Genomic DNA, 27,967 nt, shown 5'->3' on the forward strand with positions numbered 1-27,967 from the left:
TCTGTGTGTCGTGTTACTATGACAGATTCAGTGTCTTTCTGTGTGTCGTGTTACTATGACAGATTCAGTGTCTTTCTGTGTGTCGTGTTACAATGACAGATTCAGTGTCTTTCTGTGTGTCGTGTTACAATGACAGATTCAGTGTCTTTCTGTGTGTCGTGTTACAATGACAGATTCAGTGTCTTTCTGTGTGTCGTGTTACTATGACAATATTCAGTGTCTTTCTGTGTGTCGTGTTACTATGACAGATTCAGTGTCTTTCTGTGTGTCGTGTTACTATGACAATATTCAGTGTCTTTCTGTGTGTCGTGTTATTATGACAGATTCAGTGTCTTTCTGTGTGTCGTGTTACTATGACAGATTCAGTGTCTTTCTGTGTGTCGTGTTACTATGACAGATTCAGTGTCTTTCTGTGTGTCGTGTTACTATGACAGATTCAGTGTCTTTCTGTGTGTCGTGTTACTATGACAATATTCAGTGTCTTTCTGTGTGTCGTGTTACTATGACAATATTCAGTGTCTTTCTGTGTGTCGTGTTATTATGACAGATTCAGTGTCTTTCTGTGTGTCGTGTTACTATGACAGATTCAGTGTCTTTCTGTGTGTCGTGTTACAATGACAGATTCAGTGTCTTTCTGTGTGTCGTGTTACAATGACAGATTCAGTGTCTTTCTGTGTGTCGTGTTACAATGACAGATTCAGTGTCTTTCTGTGTGTCGTGTTACTATGACACATTCAGTGTCTTTCAGTGTGTCGTGTTACTATGACAATATTCAGTGTCTTTCTGTGTGTCGTGTTACTATGACAGATTCAGTGTCTTTCTGTGTGTCCTCTTACCTCTCCTTGTCTTTCAGTGGGACAGCGGTAAGTCGTTGGATTCACGACATTGAAGTCAAGGGGTTCGTTTTCCCTCGGTGAATACAGCAGATAGCCCACTGTGGCATTGCTTTAATAAAAAAACACGCACGTATGTACATACCCTTTCTCAACTGCTCGTCTTACTGACTTCCAAATGGTACCAGACGAATCGTCACGGTCGTGAGGTTTGCAAAAATGTAAAATTTTTCACCCCACAATTTCAGGGAATCCTTGCACTTCCTGAAAATTGTATCTCCTTAACTTCTGGACCTATCAACTTCTAAACGTTGCCAAATTAATCGTCTCGGTCTCAAAATTTGCAAAAAATTAAAGTTTTTCAACAACCTCTTAGCGAATCCGAGTATTTCGCGAAAACAGTTCCATAAGGATTCCCCTAAAGCGGATCTCAAATTTGGCAATGAATTAGAGGGTGTAACTAAGTAGGTCTAATAATTATCGTTTACTGCTTGATTAAATAAATTAAATTTGCGTTATAGTGGACCTATAAAATGTAGTCCATAGGCCCATGGGCTCACCAGTAGGTTTAAAATAATTCTTTCCAACTACCCTATTCCACATTATCCACAGCCCTACAGACACTCTGTCATTTTCCAGAAACGATGCTTTTAATGTGAACTGATATAAAACACTTTCATGTTTTTCTATATTGGGCACTTTTAACATATCTGAGAGTGTTCTAGCACTCCCTATGTAGGGGTGGCAAAAACATCCGCACTAAAACAATACAGAAGTCATCTGTATTTTTTCGTTATAGGTCGTCAAAAGCTGAATATGAAGAGCCATCTGGCACAGTTGATATATCCGTGGTGTATATGCCACGTTTCAGCTATTCAAGAGCGTCCCAAAAGACGAAAACAGGCTAATAGCCATAACAACGAGATTTCTTATTTTCATTCATTATCTTTCTTGGGGTTCATTTCCCCTCGGTGGACTCAGCCCAATGTGGCTTTACTGTAAGAAATTAACACTCACATTTCATCTTTCTTCAGCAGGCCTAGTGCCTACCTAGTTCTAACTGTAACTATAATTTTATCACCATTTTAATAGAGCGAAACAGTCTCCATTATAATTGATTATCTATCTTAATGTTATTATACCCAACATTTATAATTCTATAGAATATATTTTAAAACTCGGTAACCCACGTACACCAGCTTCTGAGAAAACGTAATTAAATAGGTATTAGTGGGAATAAAAAGAAAATCAAACAAGATAGAGATGAAAGTAGACAAATGACTTGATCCAGTTAGTGACCATATAAGCAGACATGGAATATAAAATCCCTATATCCTCACCGACAAAACAAATAAAACCAGAATTTTCAATCATAAAATTTTGCTCTATTGTGAAGTAGTCATAAAAATAGTATTTTAAGGAAAGGTAAAGCGATGAAAGCTCGGATTCTATTTGAACACCGAGTTTTTAATTAATAAATTGAGGAAGCCAGTAATGTGAATTATTTCTTTCTCCATGTAAAGTAGAGACAGTTTAGTCTGATCACGTGATATGTTCACTTCTATCCACATCTCTGTTGCTCTGTTTTTTTCCATGTTTAGTAGTCAGCTTTCCATTGCTTTCTTATTTAGCGATGAATGTTTCCTACTTGCGAAATTAAGAGGTGGTTCATGTGCATATATGTTTGAAACGTTGGATTAATATGAGATACTTAAGAACTGTTTAGAGCGACAATTCCTTCCCTCTTAAAGGGGCCCGGTATGGCCAAGCGTGCGATTCGTAATCTGAGGGTCGCGGGTTCGAATCCTGGTCGCACCAAACATGCTCGCCCTTTCAGTCGTGTGGGCGTTATAACGTGACGGTCAATCTCACTATTCGTTGGTAACAAAGTAGCCCAAGTGAGGGTAGCTGCCTTCCCTCTAGTCTTACATTGCTACATTAGGGACGGCTAGCGCAGATAGCCCTTATATAGCTGTGCGCAAAAATAAAAAACAAACAAACTTCAAGTGGGTCATCAGTCATCATAAAAATTACGGTCTTGCAAAGCTGAAAGCAAGGAAACAAACAAAATATGTAGGTCTTAGTTTGATTTTTTAAAGCAATTCACAATAAAAATGCGTTGTGTCCGGGGTCATAAGAAATTGATCTCCATTCTGTTACCGTTGTTTCGCTTTTGTGTCAAATCTCAAAGGTGAGACATTCATGTAATGAGAAAGAAAATTTTATTATACATTCCGTACAGACTGAAGGAATCCCCGTCACACCAAACATGTTCGTCCTTTCAGCCGTGGAGACATTATAATGTTACGGTCAATCCCACTATTCGTTGGTAAAAGAGTAGCCCAAGAGTTGGCGGTAGGCGGTGACGACTAGCTGCTTTTCCTTTAGTCTTACATTTGAGACGGCTGGTGCAGATAGCCCCCGTGTAGCTTTGCGTGAAATTCAAAGTAAAAAAAAAATATATATTAAATTAAAAGATTTATAACTTGCATTTGTGCTCGTCAGGTAATTATTGCGTTTCATTTCTCATCAGACATGATATTACAGTAGTTTAGGTAAACAGTATAAACAGGTTGTGTGGGTCATAGCCACTTTTAATCACGTGAGCAGATAACATCAGTGAGATTTCTTAGAAAGCGGTGGGTGGTAATGAATAGCTGCCTTTAGTCTTAGAAACGTATAGCATCAAAACAAGTTTTGAGTTTTCACCTGGTGTCTTATAATTACTTCTCATCTTGAATGACTGTTGTTCATAAGAACCTTGAATAATATCGAAGCTTCAATAACTTTTTGAATGTTCCATGTTCAGCACTTTTAAGTGCTTTGGAGATGCACATTTTGCAATTAGTTTGGAACTGTAGTGTTGAAATCTAACTGCGATAGTTGGTTGTAAGCGAGCGGGTGATATTGTTTGTCTGTATAGGTGTGGAGAGAAAACTGAAAAAGTATAGAAATGAAAAGATTATGGTGTTATAAAGATGATGTAATTACGAACACTTGATTTAGACTTCATCCGACAAGATGATATACATAGAAAAGTCCTGAAGATAATGTTAGAAACCACACTCATTGTATCACCATCAATATAATATTTAGGAATGTAGTAGAACAATAAAAAATGTATTCAGAGTCTGGATGTGGAAGTGACAACATCACTGTTGTATGCACCATCAAGATAACGTTAAGGAAGTCATGAGAAGTCAAATACTAGAAGAAACTCGATTATATAATTATTATGAGTAAAAATAATGTTGATGAAAGGTATACAGTTGCATTTTCAAAACTCGAAGATGAAGGAAATATACCAGAATGGGAAAATTTTAAAGAAACAGGAGTCAAAACATCTAAGGAGGTGACTCCATTAAATTGAGGAAAAAAGAAATGGATGACAAAAGAAATCCTTGTGTTCATGGAAGATAGAAGGAAGACAAAACCCCTGAAGAGTATAAGAACTTGAACTGAAGAATTCGACTGATATTCAATGAATGAAAGGGAAAGCGGCTTAAAGCATAATAAAATAGAAAGAGAAAAACAAAAGGATAAAGATGTTATGTAAACGTATAGAAATATCAAAGATGCCATAGGTAAAGGAGAACTTACTGGTAATGGAAGTATATAAGATAAGAATGGTGATGTATTTATGGAACAAGAACAAGTACTGAAAAGATGGACAAGGTATACTGAAGTCACAACAGTCGTAAAGAATCACCACGTATTTAGAATAAAAAGGACTGATTGAACATTTCTATTTATTTCAGAAGTACGAACAGTCATCAGCAGAAAGAAAACCAATAACGCTACAGAAGCAGATGAAATTGTAATAAAACAAATAAAGTGTTTGGAAAAGTTTGGTACAGAAAAGTTAACAACTGTTATCAATGTAAGCTATGAAGGTGGTGAAGTACCTGAAGATCTCAATTAGTTGGTCTTTATTGTACTCCTTAAAAGACCTGAAGTCATTTGATGTGAACATCATGGAAAAACCAGTTTAATGAGTCATGTGACAAAGATACGTTTAAAGGTGTTGATGATGAAAGATAGAAGTAGAATAACACTGAGGATTGTAAAAGTTCAATGTGGTTTTGTTGAAGATCGTGGTACAAGAAATGCTATATTCATGGTACGAATATTTTCGAAGATGGCTTTAAATATGAAAGAAAGATCTTTTATTGTGTGTTATGATTATACCAAATCTTTTGATAGTCAAGCATGTAGAGATTGTGAAGTTAATTAAAATGCTGAATACTGGTGATAAAGACTTGAGAATTTTGAGAAATCTTCATTGGTACCAAATTACTACAGTGAATGTAGAAAATTAATTAAGTGATTTCATCCGCTTAAAAAAAAATAGTGAGAAATAGTGTAGTTTCTATGGAAACGAAGTTAAGACTTTTGGATCGCTATGTTATATCAGTTCTCACATATGCATTAAAATGTCGGACAATGTTCCCAAGTAAAGGAAAGGTAATTGATAAAGATAATTTGAGGGTCGCGTATTCGAATCCCCATCACACCAAACATGCTCGCCATTTCAGCCGTGGGGGCGTTATAACGTGACGGTCAATCCCACTATTCTTTGGTAAAAGAGTAGCCCAAGAGTTGGCAGTGGGTTGTGATGACTAGCTGCCTTCTCTCTAGTCTTACACTATCAAGTTAGGGACGGCTAGCGCAAATAGCCTTCATGTAGTTTTGCACGAAATTCAAAAACAAACAAACAAACATGTGACGGGTTCGTGATTGGAGATATCGTGCCGCTCAATACGTTCCTGACTTTCGACACGTTACGAAACCTACAATCAGTCCTGCTGTTTGGTATGATAAACAGGAAAAATACCTGTAACTGACTTTATGCCCTCCCCATGGTCAGAAGCTCGAACACCTTAATTGTTTGACTCCCAACTAATTCGGCCGACTTATATAGTTTCAAAAGCATGGCCTCTGAGTTAGAGAGAGTTATATCTGTTTGTTTTCGTGTGGTCTTAATTTTTGATTTGCCTACACTCAAGCCTTATGAGTTATGTAGTGACAATGATCCTAAGAATCAAACGTATTAAATTATGCTGACTTACCGCAAATCGGTATTTGGAAACAAAAAGTTTCACATCGTTTAACGAGAGTTTCATCGAGGCTGTAATAAACAGCTATCAGTCAAAGTTAAGTACTCTTTATAGGAACTATTTTTCAGGTTTATCTCATGCTCCTGGAGCCATTCCTTCGTTCGAACTCGTACTCGATATGGGCAGTCTTATGCTACACATTTTCGTACAATTCAGGTTTTAACTTCATTGGAGGAACGTGGAAAGACTTGACAGGTGTTGCTATGGTTCCAATTTCTTTGGTCGTCTTTTGGATTTCATGAAAATAGTCATTGGTTTCGAAGTGTGGTTTGAAGCTTGTAAGCCTTCGATAAACTCAAATCATTTATTATTATCAGGCAGGTGGCACCACTGCCTATGTAGGGATGGCCTGAATTATTCATCGAACTGGCGTTTTAAATATATCTTCAATAGGTCATCAGAACTTTATAATGCTACACAGTATTTCCTTTTATAATAATATCTATGTAATGATTGAGTCACAAGTTTTGAAAATGTCTCTAAGTATCATAGCAACAAGTTTGAATTTTTTGTTCTTATTTTTTATCGCATAATAACTCAAAACAGTGGTGTCAACCACTTTCACTGAGATGACGTAGTTTCGGGAGTATCCGCAAATTATTAATTAGTAGTAATTAAAAAAAAGACCACAATTCTATTGCAAACGATATTGTCATTACCCCTTCAAGTTTGCTATCTTACAGAAGTCTGGTGTTCCTCTAAAAAGCTCGAGGAATTATCAGCAAGTAATAAATAAACAATAAATATTACAGTTGGGACCTCATTGTATTTAGAGTTGGTTATAACTACAACCTTCCTATGTCTGTTGAAATACTGCATTAAAAACAATTACAAGGAAGCCGTGAAGATTCTTCTTTTAGAAAAAAGGAAGTAAATGTAGTGATGGCAAATATCAATCCTTGGAAAATAATGCAAACAAGACAGTATGGATGGCATTTGCATCATCCTACATAATAGTATAGGCAATAATTAATATATAATAATATGTATATATGGCCTGGCATGGTCAAGCGCGTAAGGCGTGCGACTCCTAATCCGAGGGTCGCGGGTTCGCGCCCGCGTCGTTCTAAACATGCTCGCCCTCCCAGCCGTGACGGTCAATCCCACTATTCGTTGGTAAAAAGAGTAGCCCAAGAGTTGGCGGTGGATGGTGATGACTAGCTGCCTTCCCTCTAGTCTTACACTACTAAATTAGGGACGGCTCAGTGCAGCGGGCTAACAACCTACTCATTTAAATACCTGTTGAAGAATCCGCAAGCGATTGCGGCCCAATGTTCCTTGATGGAATCTAATGGTGATAACTAAACTAACTAATATGTATATATAAAACTATTCAATCACAATTAAGTTTATTCTGTTAACGTTCTACTGCAATGTATGCCTGTTTCTAAAGGCTTATGACGTTAAAATTTGGTTTTGATACCCATGATGGGAAAGCGCACGTAAAACCCATCATGCAGTTTTGCACTTAATAATAACAAAATCTTTTTAATTTTATGACTATTTATAACAATGTTACATGCTCATTAACTTTCTAGAGCATTTTGTTTCGAAATTACGTTAAAATTAACGTTTCTGTAGTGTCAGAATTTGAACAGTGATATGCAGGTTTGTTTCGAGTTTAGCGTATAATAAGTAAAATAGACATTTTCAAATTATTTGTAATTTCCGCATTGTCATGGCGTCAACACGGACAGTTGTTAACTTGCTCTGCTCTTTGTTTTCTGGTTGATGACGCCTCGTTTTTCTGTAGGAATGTTTCAGTATTGTACAAGAAATTCGAGTTGAACAGGTTAGAACTGAAATATCCTTGGCTGGCCGATTATAAAGTTGACATCCATTGGATAAAGGAAGCGAGTTAACATTCTGTATTTGAATGTGCTTTCTTTGTTAGGTCTTCACTAGTCGACCTATTAGAATAACCCGTTCTCTCCCTCTTTAGAAGAAGGCCCGGCATGGTTAGGGTGCTCGATTCGCAATATGCAGGTTGCGGGTTCGAATCCCCGTCCCACCAAACATGTTAGCCCTTTCAGCCGTGGGGGTGTTATAATTTGATGGTCAGTCCCACTATTTTTGGTAAAAGCGTAGCTCAAGAGTTGGCGGTAGTTGATGATGACCAGCTGCCTTCCCTCTAGTATTTCACTACTAAATTAGGGACGGTTAGTGCAGATAACTCCCTGTAGTTTTGCGCGAAATTAAAAACAAACCAACTTTATGAAGATTGTTGTTCGGTTTGGGGACATCCAATTTCAAGAGAGAGGAAGCAACAAGGCTAAACACCAGTTAGAGAAGGAAAGGCTATCCTGTTGTCTGTAATAGTATAGGAGCTGTTTCACTGTTGTTTCTTTTTAATAGTACAATAAATATTTCTACATTTTAATATATTTGTCTGGCCTCTTTATTCTGCTCTTAAAGAGAAAACTGGAGTTTGTATTCTCTCAAAAACATTCTCAGTAGCCCTGGGCAAATCTGCTGCTGTTGCGGGTTTACTTGTTCGATATTTGTTGGTAAATAGATCCACGAATACCACAAACTTTCTGTTTAAATAAATTTTCGCGTCACCTTCTCCTTAAAATTCATTTTCCAATTTCGTTCTAGATTTGCACCATGTTTAAGCCGCTGTCATTTGGGATTTGTGTGACTCTCAGAAGTATATTGTGATTATGCTTATTTAACACCAGGGGGTGTTTTATGATTCAAAATGTATTGTTTGTGTAGAAAAATTCGCAAGATCACTTGGATAAAATATATGCCTTTTTAAAAGTTAATTTCATCAAATTAAAACTTATTAATATATTTATGAGTTCACTTGCATGTCAGATAAGATGTACTTTTGCATGGGCTCCGAAAGCGTTCTGTTTCAAAAATAAATAAAACCAAAATTAAAGGGTATCAAATATTTTTAAAGTTCACAAGTCATGCTATGTTACAGTTTGCAAGTGCATAATTCTTCTCGTGGCTCATGGCATGCGCACGTTCTACAGATGCCACGATAGTGCAAATTGCAACGTGAAGCGTCTCTTATGTGACGCCATTTTAGTGTCTACTGACTAACTGTCAGACAGACAACACACTACTGTATTGTGGCGTTAGTAATTAAAGTAGGTGACTCACTCAAGGCGGCCTTAGGCCCCTTTTCGGAAAAACGAATCTTCAACAAGGCTACTTTTTTGTGCAAATAATTCAAAAATCTTATCTAATTTTTGATTCATTCGCCTTATTTGATTTGGACTTGTTGCTATGGGCTTAGCCTTTTACCATTCTCTAGAAGGAGTTATTAGCAGTTAGAGTACAGAAAATGTTTATCTCCAAGCTAAAGCGATTCTTGTTTTATCTATGTGATGGAAGTTATACGTTCTTGAGGATAACTGGTTTGATAGCCAAGATACTTTCTTCAGAAGTGTCGGCGAGTATTTTCAGTGACAATAAATTTGTGAGAATTGTTTATGTTGCTTTTCCTTATTGCAGTATATTATTTAGGAGTAATTGTCAGTTTTGGTGCATTATTAAAGATACAGTGGTAACTTCCACGTTACAGTAGCATAACGTAATGCATTTCGATCAAATATTGTTCTTGCATTCCTATATAAAACAAAACGAAAACTCGAACCGTGAGTTGCTAGTTTTGAAAGATTGAAATTGATAGTTGTGACTCGTTTAGCCGTGCCTCCACGAATCATAAACAAAGTGGCAGGAAAGGACTTGATTGTGTGAATCACGTGACCGTTGCCACAGTAACCTTGAACGAACTCCCTGGCCTTGATTTCACAACGTGTGTAATATACGTGTGTGTGTGTGTGTGTGTACGTACGTACAGTGTTGCCAGTTTGAAAGATAACACGGCTGCTCTTACGGGGGACCCGAGAACTGTTTGTTTCTTACGGAATCTACTTTGCATTATTCGTTGTATCGTTGCCAGAATATTATTTAGCTGTTCGTCATATTTACGAGCGTAAAATATACCTGTTGTCATAGTAATCCAACTGAGGCTGATGTTGGAACGATACGAAAATTTTATTGTGTATGAACTTGTAAGTGAGTGATAACAGAAGTAAAATATTTGTTCTGAATTACCAGAGCCTGGTAAGTAGAGTTTTCCACTAAGTAGTTTGTAATACTGCTATTTTTACGGTATCTTAAAGTCATAATCTACAGACATTACACTTATAGGATAAGTACCATTTGAACAGGTAGAGAAATATTTTTATCTTTCAGTGCCTGTTGCCGCAGTAACTACAACAAAACTTCCTTGTTTTATTGAATTCAGTGGAACTTAACATTGCATTCAAGTGATACTTGTACTGAACCTATGTGTTCTATGATTTATTTTTGTTTTGATGAATTAATCCAACTGCTTCATGATAATTTGTTTTCTAGAATATTATAAGTGTTTATGGTTTTATGCGCAACCTGTTGACATAAGACATTATGCTGATGAACAATATTAGGAGAAAATTTAGCAGCTCTGTTACCTCGCACAATTCGAGCTTCTGTTCAGTTGCATTGGAAGATATTTCAGATAATGTAGCAGCCTTGTTATTTCATTTTTTCAAGACTTTATTTGACGGGTAGGGGAGTTGCTGTGAATCAGTCAAGAGTTGTTAAGAACCAACCAGTCGACTGTCTCGCTTCCTTAGAGTTGTTAAGAACCAACCAGTCGACTGTCTCGCTTCCTTAGAGTTGTTAAGAACCAACCAGTCGACTGTCTCGCTTCCTTAAAGTTGTTAAGAACCAACCAGTCGACTGTCTCGTTACCTTAGAGATGTTAAAAACCAGTCGACTGTCTCACTTCCTTAAAGCTGTTATGGACCATTCGACTGTCTCGCTTCTCCAGAGTTGTTAAGAACCAGTGGACTATGTCGCTTCTCCAGAGTTGTTGTGGACTAGTCGACTGTCTCGTTTCTCCAGAGTTGTTAAGAACCAGTGGACTATGTCGCTTCTTTAGAGCTGTTGTGGACTAGTCGACTGTCTTGCTTTCTCGTATAGGGTCGATAAAAACACGAATGTCACATCGCGTTGAAATCTAAAAAAGAAAGAACTATTTTGTTTGAAGCGTACAGTACACATACAGTGGGAAAAGAGACCGTGATGTCATAGGGTATGAATTATGGTACCAAATGAATGCTGCTGTCCATTGAACAACAAAAGCTACAGTTATCTAGTGCCATTACAGATAAAATATTTTATGCTGTGGTAGCTACAATGAAAACATCCATATTCTTCATGTAACGGATAATATTGTTTATTTCTTAGTACAGGTTTTACTTTTATAACATCCGCCGCTAGTACAGTGGTAAGTCTACGGATTTACAAAGCTAAAATTAGGGTTTCGATTCCTCTCGGTAGACTCAGCGGATAGCCCGATGTGGATTTGTTATAAGAAAACATAAACATACTTTTATTATCTGTAATTTTTCGGAATTGTAATTGGAATATTATGTAAAAACAATTAAGATATGTTTTAATCCACTTACAACTAAGTTAATATTTTATTTAATGTGGTAATTTTCATTGTTTTTTTCTTTATTTGCTTTTCAGGTACATTTCGAGATATCACGCTTCCATTGTAAAATGAATACTAAAGACACTTCAATTGTTGTTGTTTGTTTTGTTTCTTTTTTTCCAATGAGGAAATTAGATTGTTTGTTTTTGCTTCAGTTTTCACTAGCCTCAAATAAATCGGGGGATTTTTTGTTAGATTGGGGAATTCGGAAATAAACGGGAAAAATGAAGGAGAAACATGAAATTTTGAGAAATTTTGTTCATTTAAAGAAAACATTTATGAAGAAATTACTTATCGGAAGTTCTCATGAGAGTTAACAACAGTTATGTATGGGATGTATTTAAAATTCATGACGAACAAGTGTTAACTTTCACAAATTTTAACTCCCTCACAGGATCATATTTTCTACATCTATGAGAAAACTGAGTGCATTACAACGTTTTTTTTTTTTTTTCATTAAAGCTCAAGATAATTTAGGACCTCACTGGGCGTTTACTACATTTGGTGTCCTATTTTTATCATGTTTGTCAACATGCTATAGGTTAGTGAAAACAACACTAACTGGAACTATTTGTCATAAGTCTTAATACACAGTGTACTAAATGACGTGGGTGTTTTCTGCACTTCACTATTGCTATTATATAGTAAATTCATCGCTTAATTATTAGCAAAAGAATAAATATTAAAACTAATGACTATTGTTAACTTGGAATTTACGACATAATTATTCACTATTGTAAGAACAACGTCATAAATATCGTTGCACGTGTGTTGTACAAATGCTTTCGTGTTTTTTTTTTTTTCTTTTACAGTGATTTCAAAGAATGAAACTTGAATTTCTGGCACCTAAGATATTTTATCTGAGTGCAAACGAATTCTATAATTTCTTTCATAACATCTACAGTTATTATAATTCTAACATTATTTACAAGACGAGAATATCTAATACAGGCTACAGTTTTCACTGTTATCAGAGGTTTTGCGTGTTTGGACTTCAGGCTACAGTTTTCACTGTTATCAGAGGTTTTGCGTGTTTGGACTTCAGGCTACAGTTTTTACTGTTATCAGAGGTTTCGCGTGTTTGGACTTCAGGCTACAGTTTTCACTGTTATCAGAGGTTTTGTGTGTTTGGACTTCAGGCTACAGTTTTCACTGTTATCAGAGGTTTCGCGTGTTTGGACTTCACTTTTGGAAATCTCCATTGGATCAATGATCAAGTTTTCAGGCTCAGACGGGATTTTGACACTCGTGGTAGAGAGAGCACAGATAGCACATTGTGTAGCGTTGCGCTTAACAACAACCAAACCATTTTTGGAAAGCTAAACATTAAATTTAATAGTTATTTATAGTGAGAAGTTGAGAAGTGGGAACACATTTACTGATATCTCTCTTGAAGAATGTAAAAACAAAAAACAATAAGCGTTTGTTTGAACTTCGCGTAAAGCTACACGAGGGCTATCTGTGCTAGCTGTCCCTGATTTAGCAGTGTAAGACTAGAGGGAAGGCAGCTAGTCTTCACCGCCTACCGTTAACTCTTGGGCTACTCATTTACCAATGAATAGTGGAATTGATCGTAACATTATAACGCCTCCACGGCTGAAAGGGCGAGCATGTTTGATATGACCCTCAGGTTACGAATAAAATGCACTAACCATCTGACCATGCTGGGCCTTGTTATTTGTTTAAACAGTTCTATGTTTCGAAATAATTTGGTATAAAAATTCTGTTAGACAAAAGTTCAAATGTGCATATTTTGTTTGAAATTAAAAGCAGTAAAATAACATCTTGAAATGTGTGCACCAAGTTAGCATCGCGCATATTTACATTTGTTTAGTGTATATTATGTAAATATATTCATTAGTACTAACTCGCAGCTTGTTCTCTGTCGCAGGTTTGTATGCCTGTGTACAAACATCTGAGCATGTGCACTTTAAGGGACATGTCCCTTCAGGAATATTTCTTCCATTGACTGTATGTTTGTCAGCCATTTTGACTGACATCTGTGTCGACTTTTTAAATATAAATTTGTTTATGTAAATGCCCCATAACCAACTACATATGTCTAGTTTTCACGTTTCTGTAGTAACTTAGTTTGACAGCCTTATGTGCTCTTTTTACTTATAGGAACACAAAAAAAAACATTATGCCTTTATGTGCATTTGCCGTAAAAATCCGTTTATCACAATTTTTCTACTTACTGCGCACATTACATTAAAAACTACAAATGATATATCAGTTTATACGTTGCAGAAGCACGTGTATCCACAGATGTGCTTGTTTCACTTGAGATACCCGCACTCGGGTAACATTCATCTCTTTTTTTTTTTCCTACCCGTGTACTCTCGCCAACCATACACATGTTTAACTTCTCAAACTCTGCTGGAGACGTTATTTTAGAAACATCATGTTGAGCTTTAAACCATGTAAAGACAGCTTGTTATAACAGGTTGAATGTGTAGTCCACACTCTTCTCGCCTATCCTGGATAACAAACTGTTAATTTGTTTCTCACTTAACTACACTTACTTCGGTTGTTGCCCACGGTTTTTAACAAGTGTGCCCTTTTACGAGAACGCATCTTAAAAACGTGTCCCCCCCCATGACACATTACGGTAGGCATGCGGATTTATAGCACTAGAAGCCGGGTTTCGATATCCGTGGTGGGCACAGCACAGATAGCTCATTGTGTAGCTTTGTGCTTGGCTGTCAACAAACTTAACGTTACACGTATTCCTCTGCAAAGCGAACAGGGCCAGCCTCAGTCATTCGAGTTAAATATTAACTGGAGATATAAGAAACTGTGAGATACAGCTTTTTATTTTATTTACAAATGAAAAACTAAAAAACTAAACAACAACTAGTATACCACGCAGATGTAATATTATTATTATTATTATTATTTTTACCGGGCCTGATATTCTGTTTAGTTCAGGGTTTCTCAGCCAGATTTGCCAGACGACCCCCGTGTCCGAGCTTTGGTGAAAAAACAGTTCGTTACAGTTCATAACAAAGATAACACGTGTATCTCTCGGACACCTTGAGGACTTAAAGAAAAATAGAAATGTTGACTCAGCGCAGACAGCTCATGTTCCCATGGAAACCTACTCGAGTCCTATTGTTTGAGAAACATTGGTTTAGTGTATACGTTTCGAAAGAATCTCTGTGAAAGTCTGTCACGTAATGTGTTGTGGGATGCCTGATCATTCCGTTTTGGTTGAGAGATTGTAACGCTAACATTCAGGGCTAGGTTTCAACTGTGGGCAAATGGCAGACAGTCCAATGTGCAGCTTCGCACTTGCAGGTTTTCATTTAATATACTTAAATTCATATATTAACTTAATTTTTTTTCTCGTTGTTTGATAGAATCTCGAATTTTCGTAATAGTTTTAACTCCAAACGTTTTTAAGCACGCATCATTTATTGTTGGAAAATTTTGTTTGATGAAATAACTAACAAAAGTTTGCATTTCATAGTGTCATAAAAACGTCATTTTTGTTTTTGTCTTTTAATATAGTAGCACAATTTTCCGGAAAATGAATGTTTTATTAGTTTTCCAAAATGCAGCTTTTATTTCAATGACGATATTGTAAAAATAAGAGGAGAACTTTATTATATATTACAATGTATTAAAACAAGTGGTTAAACGTTTGTCTCTCAGTAACTAAGAGGTGCGGCATGGCCAGGTGGTTAAGGCATTCTACTTGTAATCTGAGGGTTGAGGGTTCGAATCCCCGTCACACCAAACATGCTCGCCCTTTCAGCCGTGAGGGTGTTCTAACGTTACGGTCAATCCCATTATTCGTTGGTAAAAGAGTAGCCCAAGTGTTGGCGGTGGGTGGTAATGACTAGCTGCCTTCTCTCTATTCCTTCACTGCTAAATTAGGGACGGCTAGCACAGATATCCCTCGTGTAGCTTTGCGCGTAATTCAAAACAAACCAAACCAGTAATTAAGGACAAAAATTGTTGTAAGCCGTATGTTTAATACCGGTACTCACAGTGGCGTATTTAGGTAAGGGCGACAGAGGGCTCAGCCCCAGGGCCCATTGGTAATTTTAGTCTATGTAAAATTACGTGGGACATAAGGCTCATAACAATTATTAGCCCTTGGACCCACACAACCTTAAATCCGCCACTGGATACCCGATACCAAATCTGGACTTCACAATCCTGGAAGAAGACAATTTAAAAGCTGTATTTTAAATGTTGTAATTAGATGTTAGCTAGAAGGCGCATCGCATAACAATGAATTGAGTTACTTCAAGAATTTGCCTGGAATATTAATAAATCAGAGGCTTTGCGAAATATCTAGAACAAAGACTAGGTTATAAGTAGGGGTAAGTGAAACAGTGAAGCATCTCAAGAAAGAGTTGTTTTTTTAACGGTAGAGTGAATTAGTCAGGGGTTTCACCCTTTTGGATGTATGTTATCTGTAGCGCATATTGAGTTACTTTGTTTTTGAATTTCGCGCAAAGTTACACGAGGACTATCTGCGTTAGCCGTTCCTAATTTAGCAGTGAAAGACTAGAGGGAAGGCAGCTAGTCATCATCCGCCCCAACGTTAACTTTTTTACCAACGAATAATGTGTGTTTTTTAAAAGTAAAGCCACATTGAGCTATCTGCTGAGTCCACCGAGGGGAATCGAACTCATGATTTTAGCGTTGCAAGTTCGTAGACTTACCGCTGTACCAGCGGAGGACACAATGAATAATGGGATTGACCGTCACATTATAACGTCCTCAAGGCTGAAAGCACGAGCATGTTTGGTGTGACGGGGATTCGAACTCGCGATCCTAAGGTTGCGAATTAAAAGCCCTAACCAACTGGTCATGATTTACTTTGACAATTAAGTCGTTTTTCTTTTTTATGTTAGTTTAGAGCAGTTAACGTGGTTGCAAACGTAGACCAACAAAAGTTTATAGTGTTTGTGTAATGGGCTATGTGTGTTCTGCCCACCACGTGTATTGAAAGCCGAATTGTTGTAAGTCCGCAGACATACCGCTGTGCCACTGGGAGGAGAATTTATAGTATACAAGCCTGTAAGAAACGTTAAGGAAAAAATAAATCTTATATAATGTTGTTGCGTAGACTAGACGTAAAATAATTTTCACCAGGTAATTTAAAAGAATGCGTCAGCATAAAAACATTGTGTACAACAGTATATTGGTGACCTTTCACTGAAATATTTTGACTTGTGGCTGAAAAGTGTTTGGACAAGAAATTGTCATTCTTTTATATTACTAAAATGCAATTGACAGAATTTGCGTTAAAAGTAATTTTAATTAAAATGTATTAAATGACTAACTGGTGTACTCGTCGGCTGGACGGAAGTTATGTAAATTCGTGGTTGATGAAACGTTGTATTAGGACAGAAAAAACTGTTTCCTTTATAAATAATTATAAAAAAACGCGTATGAAAACTGCAAAATACAAATTGTGAAACCACAAATTTTCCTGTATTTCCGCAAAGACTCAACAAACCTTCAAGCCGAACTGGGTGAGGATCCATGAACAGGGGGCCCACTAGTGGGTAAAAATGTAAAAATCCCCATAAAAATCTTAAAACGTAAAATTACAAACTGGAAATTTGTATATAGTCCCGTATGGATTTAATGACCTTCCATACCAATTTGAGAGGTAATTACATGAACATACAACAGAGAGTATTATTATTTTATTTATACACGGCCAAGCCTGGTTAAAACACTCGACTCGTAATCTGAGGGTCGCGGGTTCGAATCTCCGTCTCACCAAATATGCTCGTCCTTTCAGCCGTGGGGGCGGTATAAAGTTACGGTCAATACCATAATTCGTTGTTAAAAGGATAGCCCAAGAGTTGGCGGTGGGTGATGATGACTAGCTGCCTTCCCTTTAGTCTTACACTGCTAAATTAAAGATGGCTAGCACAGATAGCTCTCGTGTAGCTTTGCGCAAAATTCAAAACAAATTATTTATACAGATTCGTTTTTCAATGGCCCAGCATAGCCAGATGATTAGGTCGTGCAACTCGTAATCTGAGGGTCGCGGGTTTGAATTCCCATCACACCAAGCATACTCACCCTTTCAGCTGGCCAATCCCATTATTCGCTGGTAAAAGAGTATTCCAAGAGTTATATTGCGAAATTTGTGGCGACTTGGGTAGATAGCCTTCGCGTAGTTTTGCGCGAAATTCGTAATCAAACAAATCGTTTACCGAAATCGTATAATACTACTATGCATATATTTATTCTCGCTTTCAAGTATTTTGACTCTTGTATACGTCTTATATTTACACCTCTGAACCTTGCTGTTGGATTTGTGTTAGTCAGCCACAAAGTAACGGTTTTTATCAGGATCATGACTCACCTAGAGGATAATTTGTTTCTGTCATATATTTTGACATCTTATGTTAAAGTAATCTCGTATTAAGTAATCAGATATTATTAAACTTCTAAGTGTTTATGTATTTTTCGTCAAAAGGAAATGCCTAAGGTGTTTTGTGGCTTACCAGCATGACATTCCGTTTGAATGAACCCAAGACTCGGTCTGTTTAGTCGTGACGGGAAGTAGTAATTAACCAGAGGAGAAAAGTAGGCCAGGTAGAACCTTGTTGAGTGTTGTTTATTTAACTTATAACAGATTCTTGAAATTTAATAATTTATTTTTTTTCTTATTATTATTCTGTCTCTCATCATTCATGCCAAAGCCCTTATTAGTAGTAATTAAGATAGACCTAAAACATATTATAGTACTCGCGCTTTTAACATCTCTTATTTTGTCAAAATCTTACCATTATGATAAGAAACTTAAACGTATTCCCTGAAAAAAAGTATATTTAAAGTCGTCTCAAATTTTGTTTAGTAGGCTGAAGTAAGCTTTCTGTTGGTTAAACTTGTACATGCTGACATCTATAATATGATCAGCTGAAGTTTCTTCCTAATGCATTGACATGTTTCTTGTGTAACTTCTAATTTTTATGAAACTCGCTGTACCGTATATTTGTAAATAGGACGAGAGACATTTTGAACAAAGCTCAACTTCCATATTTATCCATCTTATTATTATAATTTTTGGTTTATATTATCTCTGCCGAGCCCATAATACGTTAGTTCCTCATTTGAATTGTGGATGTGATGTAAAATATGGACCATTGTAAAGGAGTTACACATGTTACTTTGTCATAGTCTTTTTCTAAGTTTATTATTCGCCTGAAAATTTTTCTTGCAGTTTCTGAGATTGATATGCAAAGATAGTATTATACATTTTTCGTACCTTGGAAACTGTTTTCATAATATTTTAAATTTTTAATTAATGGCTTGTTTTGGCATGAATCTACCGTGCTATGTGAATATAATTTGCTGACTTCAGTCCAGATTCGGTTTTTACCCGGTTTACTTTAAAAGTCGCTCTTTTTTATTATTTAAAACCGTCAGATTTAAAGTTTGCTCTTGCCTGGTGAATTGTGCGCATTACGTTTTATAGTAAAACCGTTGGTAGGAATGAAGGCATTTTTTGATGATGTGAATTTTCCGATTTATTTTACGCTTGTAATTTCTACAAAAAAAAACCCTAACAACAACAACAACACAAGACAAACTTTATCATTTGCTTTGAATATTGTACATCACGTTCGTAGTTAAGATATTGTGTGGTTAATATGATTGTTTTACATGATATTAGTTTGGTGTGATATATGGAAATAATACACGTCAGTTTACTATCTAAAATCAAAAGAATTATGAGGTGACGTGCTATTTCTTATGTAACCCGGATGTATATTCGCCAAACGACCTCAGAGTTACAGGGCATTTTATCATTGATTTTTTCATTCTGTCAGGAAAAGAATGGAAGAGAGCTGAAGTGTCTTTTTAAGAGTCTACCTTTCTGACGTGCGTTACACTATTATTTTTAAACTAAAGGGTGATTCCACGATAAAGTTGCACCACTTAAAAACCTGAATACAAAATCCGTAAAGTTAACAATGAACTAGTTGTTATTTCTTGTGGTTCAACGACGGCACGGAAGAACACGTTTACTTTGCAAACGTAGTTATGTTCCTGCAAGTCACGTGATTACCTTTCTGGTCAGCAATTTTCTTCTCGCAAGTATAGCACGCCTTTGACTCTGTTATTCAAACACTTCCGCATGAGACATATTAACCATTGTTTTCCGCTAGCGCTAAATGATGTGTTATCTACTGATGTGTTTACAAAAGTGTGACTAGAGTATGTTACTTGTTACATTCCACCTTCAACACCGTGGCACTGAGGAGTTTCGATACACTGTGGCTTATTTATCAGGCATCTGCTTTTACTCTTGTTGTACCAATATATTGGCTATTCCGAAGGTTTTTTTCAAGGTGGCCAGTGACTCACGGTTGAAACAGTGCAGGTAATTTTGTTCGTCATTTGTTTATTAAACATATATATTTGAGAGGTCGATTCTCGAATCTTAAGTACCATTATATAGTCCATACGATATTAGGGAATCCTTGTTTATGTCTTTCTGTTGTTTTTATTACTGTTATTAAGACTGATTTGACCCGAAATGCAGCGATGTTACTTGAAAGAGACAATGTGTAAAAATTAAACTCAAGCATGTTTATCAGAGAAATGAAGTGTTAGAAGTTATGACACCATGAGTTTTAACATGGTAGAAATATTTACAATCCCTATCTTCATGTTTCAAAACACTAATTTGCTTCTCTATTTAATATGTTCATGTGTAGGCAAGAAAAATATTGAAAATGAAGCATTGTTAAGTCTAATCCAATCACAAAAAATAACAAACAATTAGTGCTTATTTCACTGTTATAACTGTGTCTGTTGTTGATAACTGTTTGTTCATTATGTTTTTAAAATCTGGTTAAAAACAACTAGATATGGCGAGTGTTGCCATGTTATTACAAAGTGTTGTTTGATAGCATTCGTTCTTAAAATTACCAATTTATCATAGTTTCCTTCGTTCAAAACGTGGTTACACGATGTGCTCCGTGAACAAACCAAAAACAGAATAACTGGTTTTTCTGAATGATGGTGAGGTGTAACTCAAATAAAATAATAATACATATTTGGCGTAAAATAAATGTTTTATTATTTCTTGCTTATATGTAACTGACAGTAGTTATATTTCACTCACTTTGTATATTTCACACCGTAACAGTTGTTCACGCAGTTTATGATATAAATAACTCGCTGTTTTATAATGCCTTTCCTCACTTCATTACTTTAAACTAGCAAATAAAATTACAAGAAAACTTTAACGAGTAGGGATAAAGAGGAACCACAAAGTTCCTGACCACCCCTGTTGGGAAGAGAATTCCCCAGACTTATGTTTCTCTAAACTAAACCCCTGCCAAGTCACAGCGTCAGTCATATACTAGCTAGCCTGATAAACCCTGATATTGGGGAAAATGCTTCGTTATGACTGGATATGGCGGTTGATATGCCTTTCACCCACAGGTTCTTAAAACCATGGGATTGGGTGTATCAGTACAACACTTACACGGCTGAAGGGGCGAACATGGCAATAACGGGATTCGATTCCGCGATCTACATGTTATGTGCTTAATATCTTAACCACGAGAACAGGGTGAGAAATGTTACATTAGTAAAATGGTATTTTTGTGTCTGTGTAGCGGAACTATACAGTGTACACAATATATAGTTTCAATACGGTATGGTTGATTTCCATTCATCTGATGACGTTTAAGAACTTTTTAATTTTGCGGTATTGAACAAAGAATTTAATAAAAAATGTTTGTAGTCCTTCCAGGATCTGTGGAGGAAAAAAATCTATGCAATCTTTTTGTTGTAAAAGTAGAGTTAAGATTTTAAGAATTGTTTATTGTTTTTCAGAATGTGTTCCGCTTTCATTCCTGTTTGTTTCTAAGAGACTAAAATCGTAGAACACGAAATCGCATTATCACAGCATACGAACCACACCACAGTAATTATGTTTCGATAATGGTACGTTCCCAGAAGTTTAGGATCGTTTAAAAGGTTTTTTTAACACTCGCATTCGGACACAAATCAAATTGCAGTAATTATTTGTTTTCAGCTTTTACGTCAATGTAGCACTGAAACATAATCTTGCCTATCACGATTTCTTGAAAATAAACAGTGATGAAAAAATTGCTCATTGTGTTTCTTAGGAGTTAAGTACGTGGTGAAAGACACTTGTAAGTGAATTTAGTCGAAAGACAATATAAATAGTTTGAGGAGAAACAGTTAACGCGGAAATTCGCACCAAATTTATATTAAAGTAATAGCTATTAAAAGCCATTTTTTAGACAGATATAATTTGCGAAGCTATAGTACCGCATTGAGCAAGCAGCGAATTATATATATACATTTCTAAATATATAATTTAAGCGAATATTTTGATTTAACGCGAAATATGTAAAATCATTTTTATATGTGCTAAATAAGGCGACAGAACGTCGCGTGTAGAACACGTTTGGCGCTGCATGTGTACGTAATTGTATTGTTTGTATGTACCATATATTTTCCATTGGAACTCTTCACCTAACTTTTGCATATGTATTAATGGTCATGGTTCTCCTGCGTCTTTAACGCTGTCTACCTTTAGAAGCCATTAACACATGGCTAGCATATGTTATTACATGTTCTATTCAACCACGTAATGACATAACACTACTCTAATTTCATTATCACTAGTGTCAGTGTCCAACAAGAATTTCCTGTCTTGTGAATTGGCCAGTACTGAAGTGTCTACTGAAAACTTTGGGGATTGGAATACTTGGGCACATTCATCACTCCATGCAAAGTTCGTTTAAGTTTTAGTGAGAGCATACAATGATGCTGTTATCTTGGTGCAGTTCACAAAATTAAGAAAATTGCAAACTTTTTGCCTGGCTACGGGTTAAGGCCAGTCTCTCACTGCTGTTATCTTAGTAGACTCGTTTTCTACGTACATCATAACTGTGAAATTCAACCTTTGTGCACATGAATGTACATTTTCATGGTTTCATTTCCATACCTGTTTTTCTTATTTTCTGGAATACCATCCTCGGCTGCAAGCTTGATTGTATGACTAAACACTAAAACATCATCATAGTCCAAATATCTCTCCCATTGCCACTGCTGCCTCTAGCTTGAGCCTGTCAGAAGTTCTACTCTCAGCATCCAACTTGACTACCTAATATCTGGGTGCCATATCTCAAGTTTAGAACCAACTGGAACTTTTTACCATGCCCAAACATTTATAGTTCTTGGTAAGGGAAAGGTATCAATGTAAGCTATCACACACATGCATCTAAAAATCAATACAAAATCTTAACATATCTTACATCTTCCTGACAATTACTACTGGAGATAACCAAGTACTTTGAAAAAGCTGTCTAACACCTTGTACATAAGCTGTATCTTAGTATTAGCCATATCCTTAGTTTTCCAAGAAGCGTATTTGTTTCACCAGACACGTGTATTATCTGTATGTGTTATGGTGAGTCATGCTGTCTGATCCACATGGCCATCTGATCTAACAAATACTTTGACATACTCAACCAACAAGTTTCTGAACTGCTTTTACTGTATTGGGTCTAAACTATTTACATAATTGTTAATCATACATTTTCTAGCTTTTATCTAAGGTGTATTGGACATGAACAGTAGCATACCACTAGCCTAAGTTACTCATATTTTACTTATCACACCAATAACCCTTACAGAAAAAAGCTGGACAGCCATTGCCTATAATTACATCAGGACTTCATCACTTCTAGTACAGGCACCTTCCTGTGCTAATGTTGCTTGCATTTTGGACAGGAAACAGTTCACTTCATGTGTGGCTTTCATAACTATATTGCATTGTACTGACATAATAGTTTTCATCTGCAGTAAACCATTTAACACCACTTGTATATATAAGGATGCTATTTTTATTCCTTCTGCTACACACATTTATGCAGTCATCTGTTTCTGGGCTCAATCTAGCTGATACTGGATAACTATCCCATGTAATATAAGAGTATTAATTACACAAGAAACTGTGATAATTTTATGCTATCTCCAACCCAAGCTTGCTAATGTCAGTTACAAGGTCAAACATGATCACCTTCATTCCTTGAGCAACATTTCCAAGACACAGACATAGATCTGCATCTCTTCTCACATTTTGTAGTGGTCTTACATGAAGAGCTTGGCATATTGCAAGATCTCTTAGTGCTCTAGATACTTCTGTGTCAACCAAGAACTAAGAATTTTGCCCTTGTACCCTTACAGTTATGTACTGAACTCCACTTAGCCCTGAGAGATCTAGGCTGACTAATAAATCCTTCGGTGCAAAGAGGTCCACCATAGTCTTTGTCAGTTTTCTGGAGCTGTAATGGCAGCATTTACTGCTAGCTCTCCTGAACCTGCTAAACTTTGATGTAAACCACTAACCTTGTTTATATTGTTACTCTGTATGATATCTGTGCTTCTGGTTCTTTGGCACCTCCTGGGCAATTAGTTGGTACCTACAGCTTTGGTATCTTTTGTGCTCTGCAATATATATGAACAGTTCACTCACAAGTGAACAGCATACTTCAAACAAAGCAACTTATTTAATCTTTCTCTACTATCTCACATTGAAGTGGAGACATCATCAGCATAGGATTTGTCATGTAAACCATGGGAGGACTGGAAAAGCCTTACCTATACACTGGAAACCAGTCTGGTTCCACTTGAGTGATGAGATGTATGAGTGGCTAAATAATCCTAGATGTAGTAGAGGTACCTGAGTTTGATGGTCCATCAGAGGTTGTTACAACAGTTGCATGCTTCTTCCTTTATAGTGACTAGCTTGAAGTTACAATTTTCATACCTCTTCCAGCTAGAAAATGCTTCTCTTACTGTGAGGATATCCCTCACGCCCATCCAAGTCTTTCAGAGAACTTGTGCATGATTATATTTTGTGATCCACTGAAGCCATCACAAGGTAAGAATTGTGGGCTTTATATGTAATTGGTTAGTAACTTGGTGGTACTTCTATTCTGAGCCTTGAACTCAGCCTAATAGATCACTCAATTATCCTATGAGTTGACATGTAAGAATAACTCAGTCACAACTCTGTGTAAGTCTTCTTTTTGGCCTTCATGAAAATAGTTGATGAAATCTAGAGCAGGACTTTTTGAGCTCAGGATCAGGCATTGGACTGTTTGCTACTGAATCCAGCTGAAATACTTCAGAAAATGGTCCAGATCTTTTTTAATCACACCTTTTGAACATCAAGGTGAAACGTGAATGGCTTCACTCGTGATAATTTGTGATGTTAGCCAATCCATGGGACTGTGATATTGGAAAGAATAATTGATCCCTTATTCAGGATGGTAGAATGACAGGTTTGTGTCAACGGCTTATCTTGAAGCTTCGAACAACCCCTGGTAGAATACCTTCTAGTTGAAGAGGTTTATGTCTGCCTCAGGGGTTTTAGTCCTTTTCCAATGAAGCCCACTATCTCACCAGCTGGAAAAATTGTTCTAACTTGCAGAGATTATTCATCAGTGGTACACCCAGTCCTACTTAGTTAGTAGTAATGAGAACTAGAGATGTGTTACTCTGGTCGTGCAGATGAACTCATATGACCTCAGACTCTCCAGATGTCATTCCACCTCAGCAATCCTTAGTAATCTGTGCTCCCCGTGTACTGAGATTGATTCATAGTGACAATACAAATTCATTTTGCCATTCTGGGTATATTTAACATTCTACAAGCTTAACACAGAAAGATTAAATAGAGAATGATGTCAGGGACTCTTGCAAAATAAACAAAAATAATCTTAGGTCAAGGACAGGACTTTTAAATTTGAAAACTCTCTCATAAAACCAGTGGTAAACTGTCTTTCTCTTTCTGAGTACTTTTACTTGCATAAAATATCATTCATTAAGTAAGAAATATTTCTTTAAATTTGTATAACACAAGCATTCAATTCGAGACAGTACTCACTTTAGCAAATATAGAAACCTAAATGGTAAAATCACCTAGTTGGAGAACTAGAATTACCAATTCCTACCTACTTTGCAGTATTATCATGTTAATGATTTCTGCAAAGGACATTAAGATAGGTCTACTTTCTAGCAGAAGGATAAGTAAGACAGATTATGAAGCAGTACTAAAGTTTAAGCTAAGATTAGACACAATGCCTAAAACAATTTATAAACAAAGATTTAACATAATGTGCATGTTTGTATTGGACACTGGATGGCCATCTTTCACTGGACCCATGAACTGATCAACTAACTTACTTGATAACGGATGTAATACTGTTTAAAGTTAATATGGATTACAGCCATAGTGACTAGTTCAATCCAAATGACTTTCACCTTTCTGCATTGGGGGTGTTATAATGTCACAATGAATCCTATTGTTCTTTAATAAAGAGTAGCCCAAAAGTTGGCATTGGATGTTTTTGATCACTTCACTACCTGCCTTCCTTTTAACCTATCATTTCAAAATTATGAATGGTTACCACAGATAACCCGTGGGTGGCTTTGTGCAAAGTTTTGAGTAGCTAGACCAACAGTAATGTGTCTGGCACTTTTCATTTTCTTTAGCACTTTATACTTATAGATTCAGATATTGTTAGTCATTTTGAAACCTTTAACACTGATACACCAATGCTGCCTGATATAATTTGTTTGAAGGTCTGTGAGCCTTTGTCCACATGTTGTGACTCCAACTGATTGTGTGGGGCAGTTCTTAGCTTTTATAAACTTTATAGGGTGAAATTGTAATTTTACATGTAGATTTCGTGGGTATGAAGACATTTCTTACCATGTGTGTGTGGTATGAGGACATTTCTTACCATGTGTGTGTGGTATGAGGACATTTCTTACCATGTGTGTGTGGTATGAGGACATTTCTTACCATGTGTGTGTGGTATGAGGACATTTTTTACCATGTGTGTGTGGTATGAGGACATTTCTTACTATGTGTATGCTGAAAATGGATTAAATAAATGTATATTGCATATAATGCTACGAGTCAGACATACAGCAGTTTTATTTTTTGATTTGTTAATTTATGTTTAACATATTTACTAGTTAATTTATATTATTTTCAGTTTCTATAGCTCCAAGGAAGGCAAATAAGAAACTCTTCACTATCATTAAGGCTGCAAATACAACAATACATTTTTGAATGTGTCAGATTACCAAAATTAGACACATCAGACTGTTCAAAACAGTTCATTTAAAGAAGCAAAGTTTGACTTGTCTGTTGGAAAGCTACAACTTGGTGGTATTTCATACAATTTTTCAGTTTGGAATTTTGCAACATGATTAGGCAATCTGGACTCCTCAAATGGACACAAAACAACAAAATTGGTAAAAAGGAAGGTACGTAGAAAATAATTATTATAATATGAAGTAAAGTTTAAATTCTGTATTCTGTAACATTGACAATAGTCAAATAAAACCAGTAGGATAATGTTGTTTGTTCATCTTCTTGAATTTCACATAAAGCTACCTGCATAAAGCTATTTGCATTAGCCATTCCTCATGTTGGAGTGATAAACTAGAGGGAAGGTAGCTAGTTAACACCAACCACTGTCAATTCCTATTCTACTCTTTGCCAGTGAATAGTAAAATTGACTATTGTAATGTATTGGCTCTACAGTTACGTAATTCACGTAAAGAACAAAGTGGTATTACTTTTCTCAACATTTTATTACTTTTTAATGAGTGAGCAAAACCTGTTTTGTGTAGCAGAACAATCAAAAAACAAAAAACTCTGCACTGTTAGAAATGACTTGCACAGGAATACCAGCCAATAACATGGTATGAAAGTGAGTGAGTAAAGTTATTATTTCAAATAGTTTATTGCATAACATGAAAGTACTCATGCAATCCCATAATTTTAATTTAAAAATAATTGTGTAAAAAAGCTTCCTAAAATATGTAAGTTGTACAAGTGAAAATTATGATGTAACAGTAAACTTTCATAATTATAATGTGTTTAACTGAAACAGGTAAAATTACTGATAAAGAAAAAAACTACTAATTTTATGGAATTCTGTCTGGTTTGTAGGTTCAAATAAAATTAAATATAAACTTTCATAGAATATTATTTTTTTATTTGGAAAACAGCATTTGATCTTCTGTTCTTCACATTTTGTATTCTGTTAGTGGAATAATGCAGTCTTATTCTCTATACTTACTAAATTAAACTTTAAAAATATGTATTAGAAAACACATTTGAAAACTACATGTAATCTGGATACATGCTCAGATTAAAAAGGCTAATCTACTACTTAGTAAACATTGAGTTGTTTTTACTCTGATCAGTGATGTAACTGAACAAGTTGTGCTGTTTTATACACTGATTGCATAGTTTAAAGTAAAATGTAAAAAATCAATCATATGACCAAATTTACCTTTAATATGGTCATCTTTCATCACAGCTTTTAATTGTTGATTTCAAATAAAACATAGTCTCTTTACTGTGAGTTCTCTTTACAATAAATGGAAATGTCATGTGCAGCATCTGTAGTAAAAAATTATGCTATTGCATTAAAAGAAGTATTTGTAGGCTG

At 36.0% G+C, this 27,967-nt stretch overlaps 1 protein-coding gene across 12 annotated transcripts in view; it reads left to right on the plus strand.

Annotated features, from left to right (window-relative positions):
- LOC143249855 (PTB domain-containing engulfment adapter protein 1-like) overlaps positions 1 to 27,967 on the plus strand; it is a 118,964-nt gene that overhangs the window by 15,243 nt on the left and 75,754 nt on the right. For 3 of the 12 annotated variants that reach the window (XM_076500410.1, XM_076500411.1, XM_076500412.1), the window contains exon 2: positions 26,498 to 26,771. In XM_076500410.1, coding sequence (XP_076356525.1) covers positions 26,711 to 26,771 — 61 coding nt within the window. In that variant the 5' untranslated portion in view covers positions 26,498 to 26,710. Of the gene's footprint in view, positions 1 to 9,736; positions 10,034 to 11,915; positions 11,995 to 17,910; positions 18,030 to 19,267; positions 19,822 to 26,497; positions 26,772 to 27,967 lie in introns of those variants that run through there. The other 9 variants (XM_076500414.1, XM_076500408.1, XM_076500413.1 and 6 more) reach the window with 7 other exon arrangements.

This window comes from Tachypleus tridentatus, chromosome 4, assembly GCF_004210375.1.
Source record: "Tachypleus tridentatus isolate NWPU-2018 chromosome 4, ASM421037v1, whole genome shotgun sequence".
NCBI lineage: Eukaryota > Metazoa > Arthropoda > Merostomata > Xiphosura > Limulidae > Tachypleus > Tachypleus tridentatus.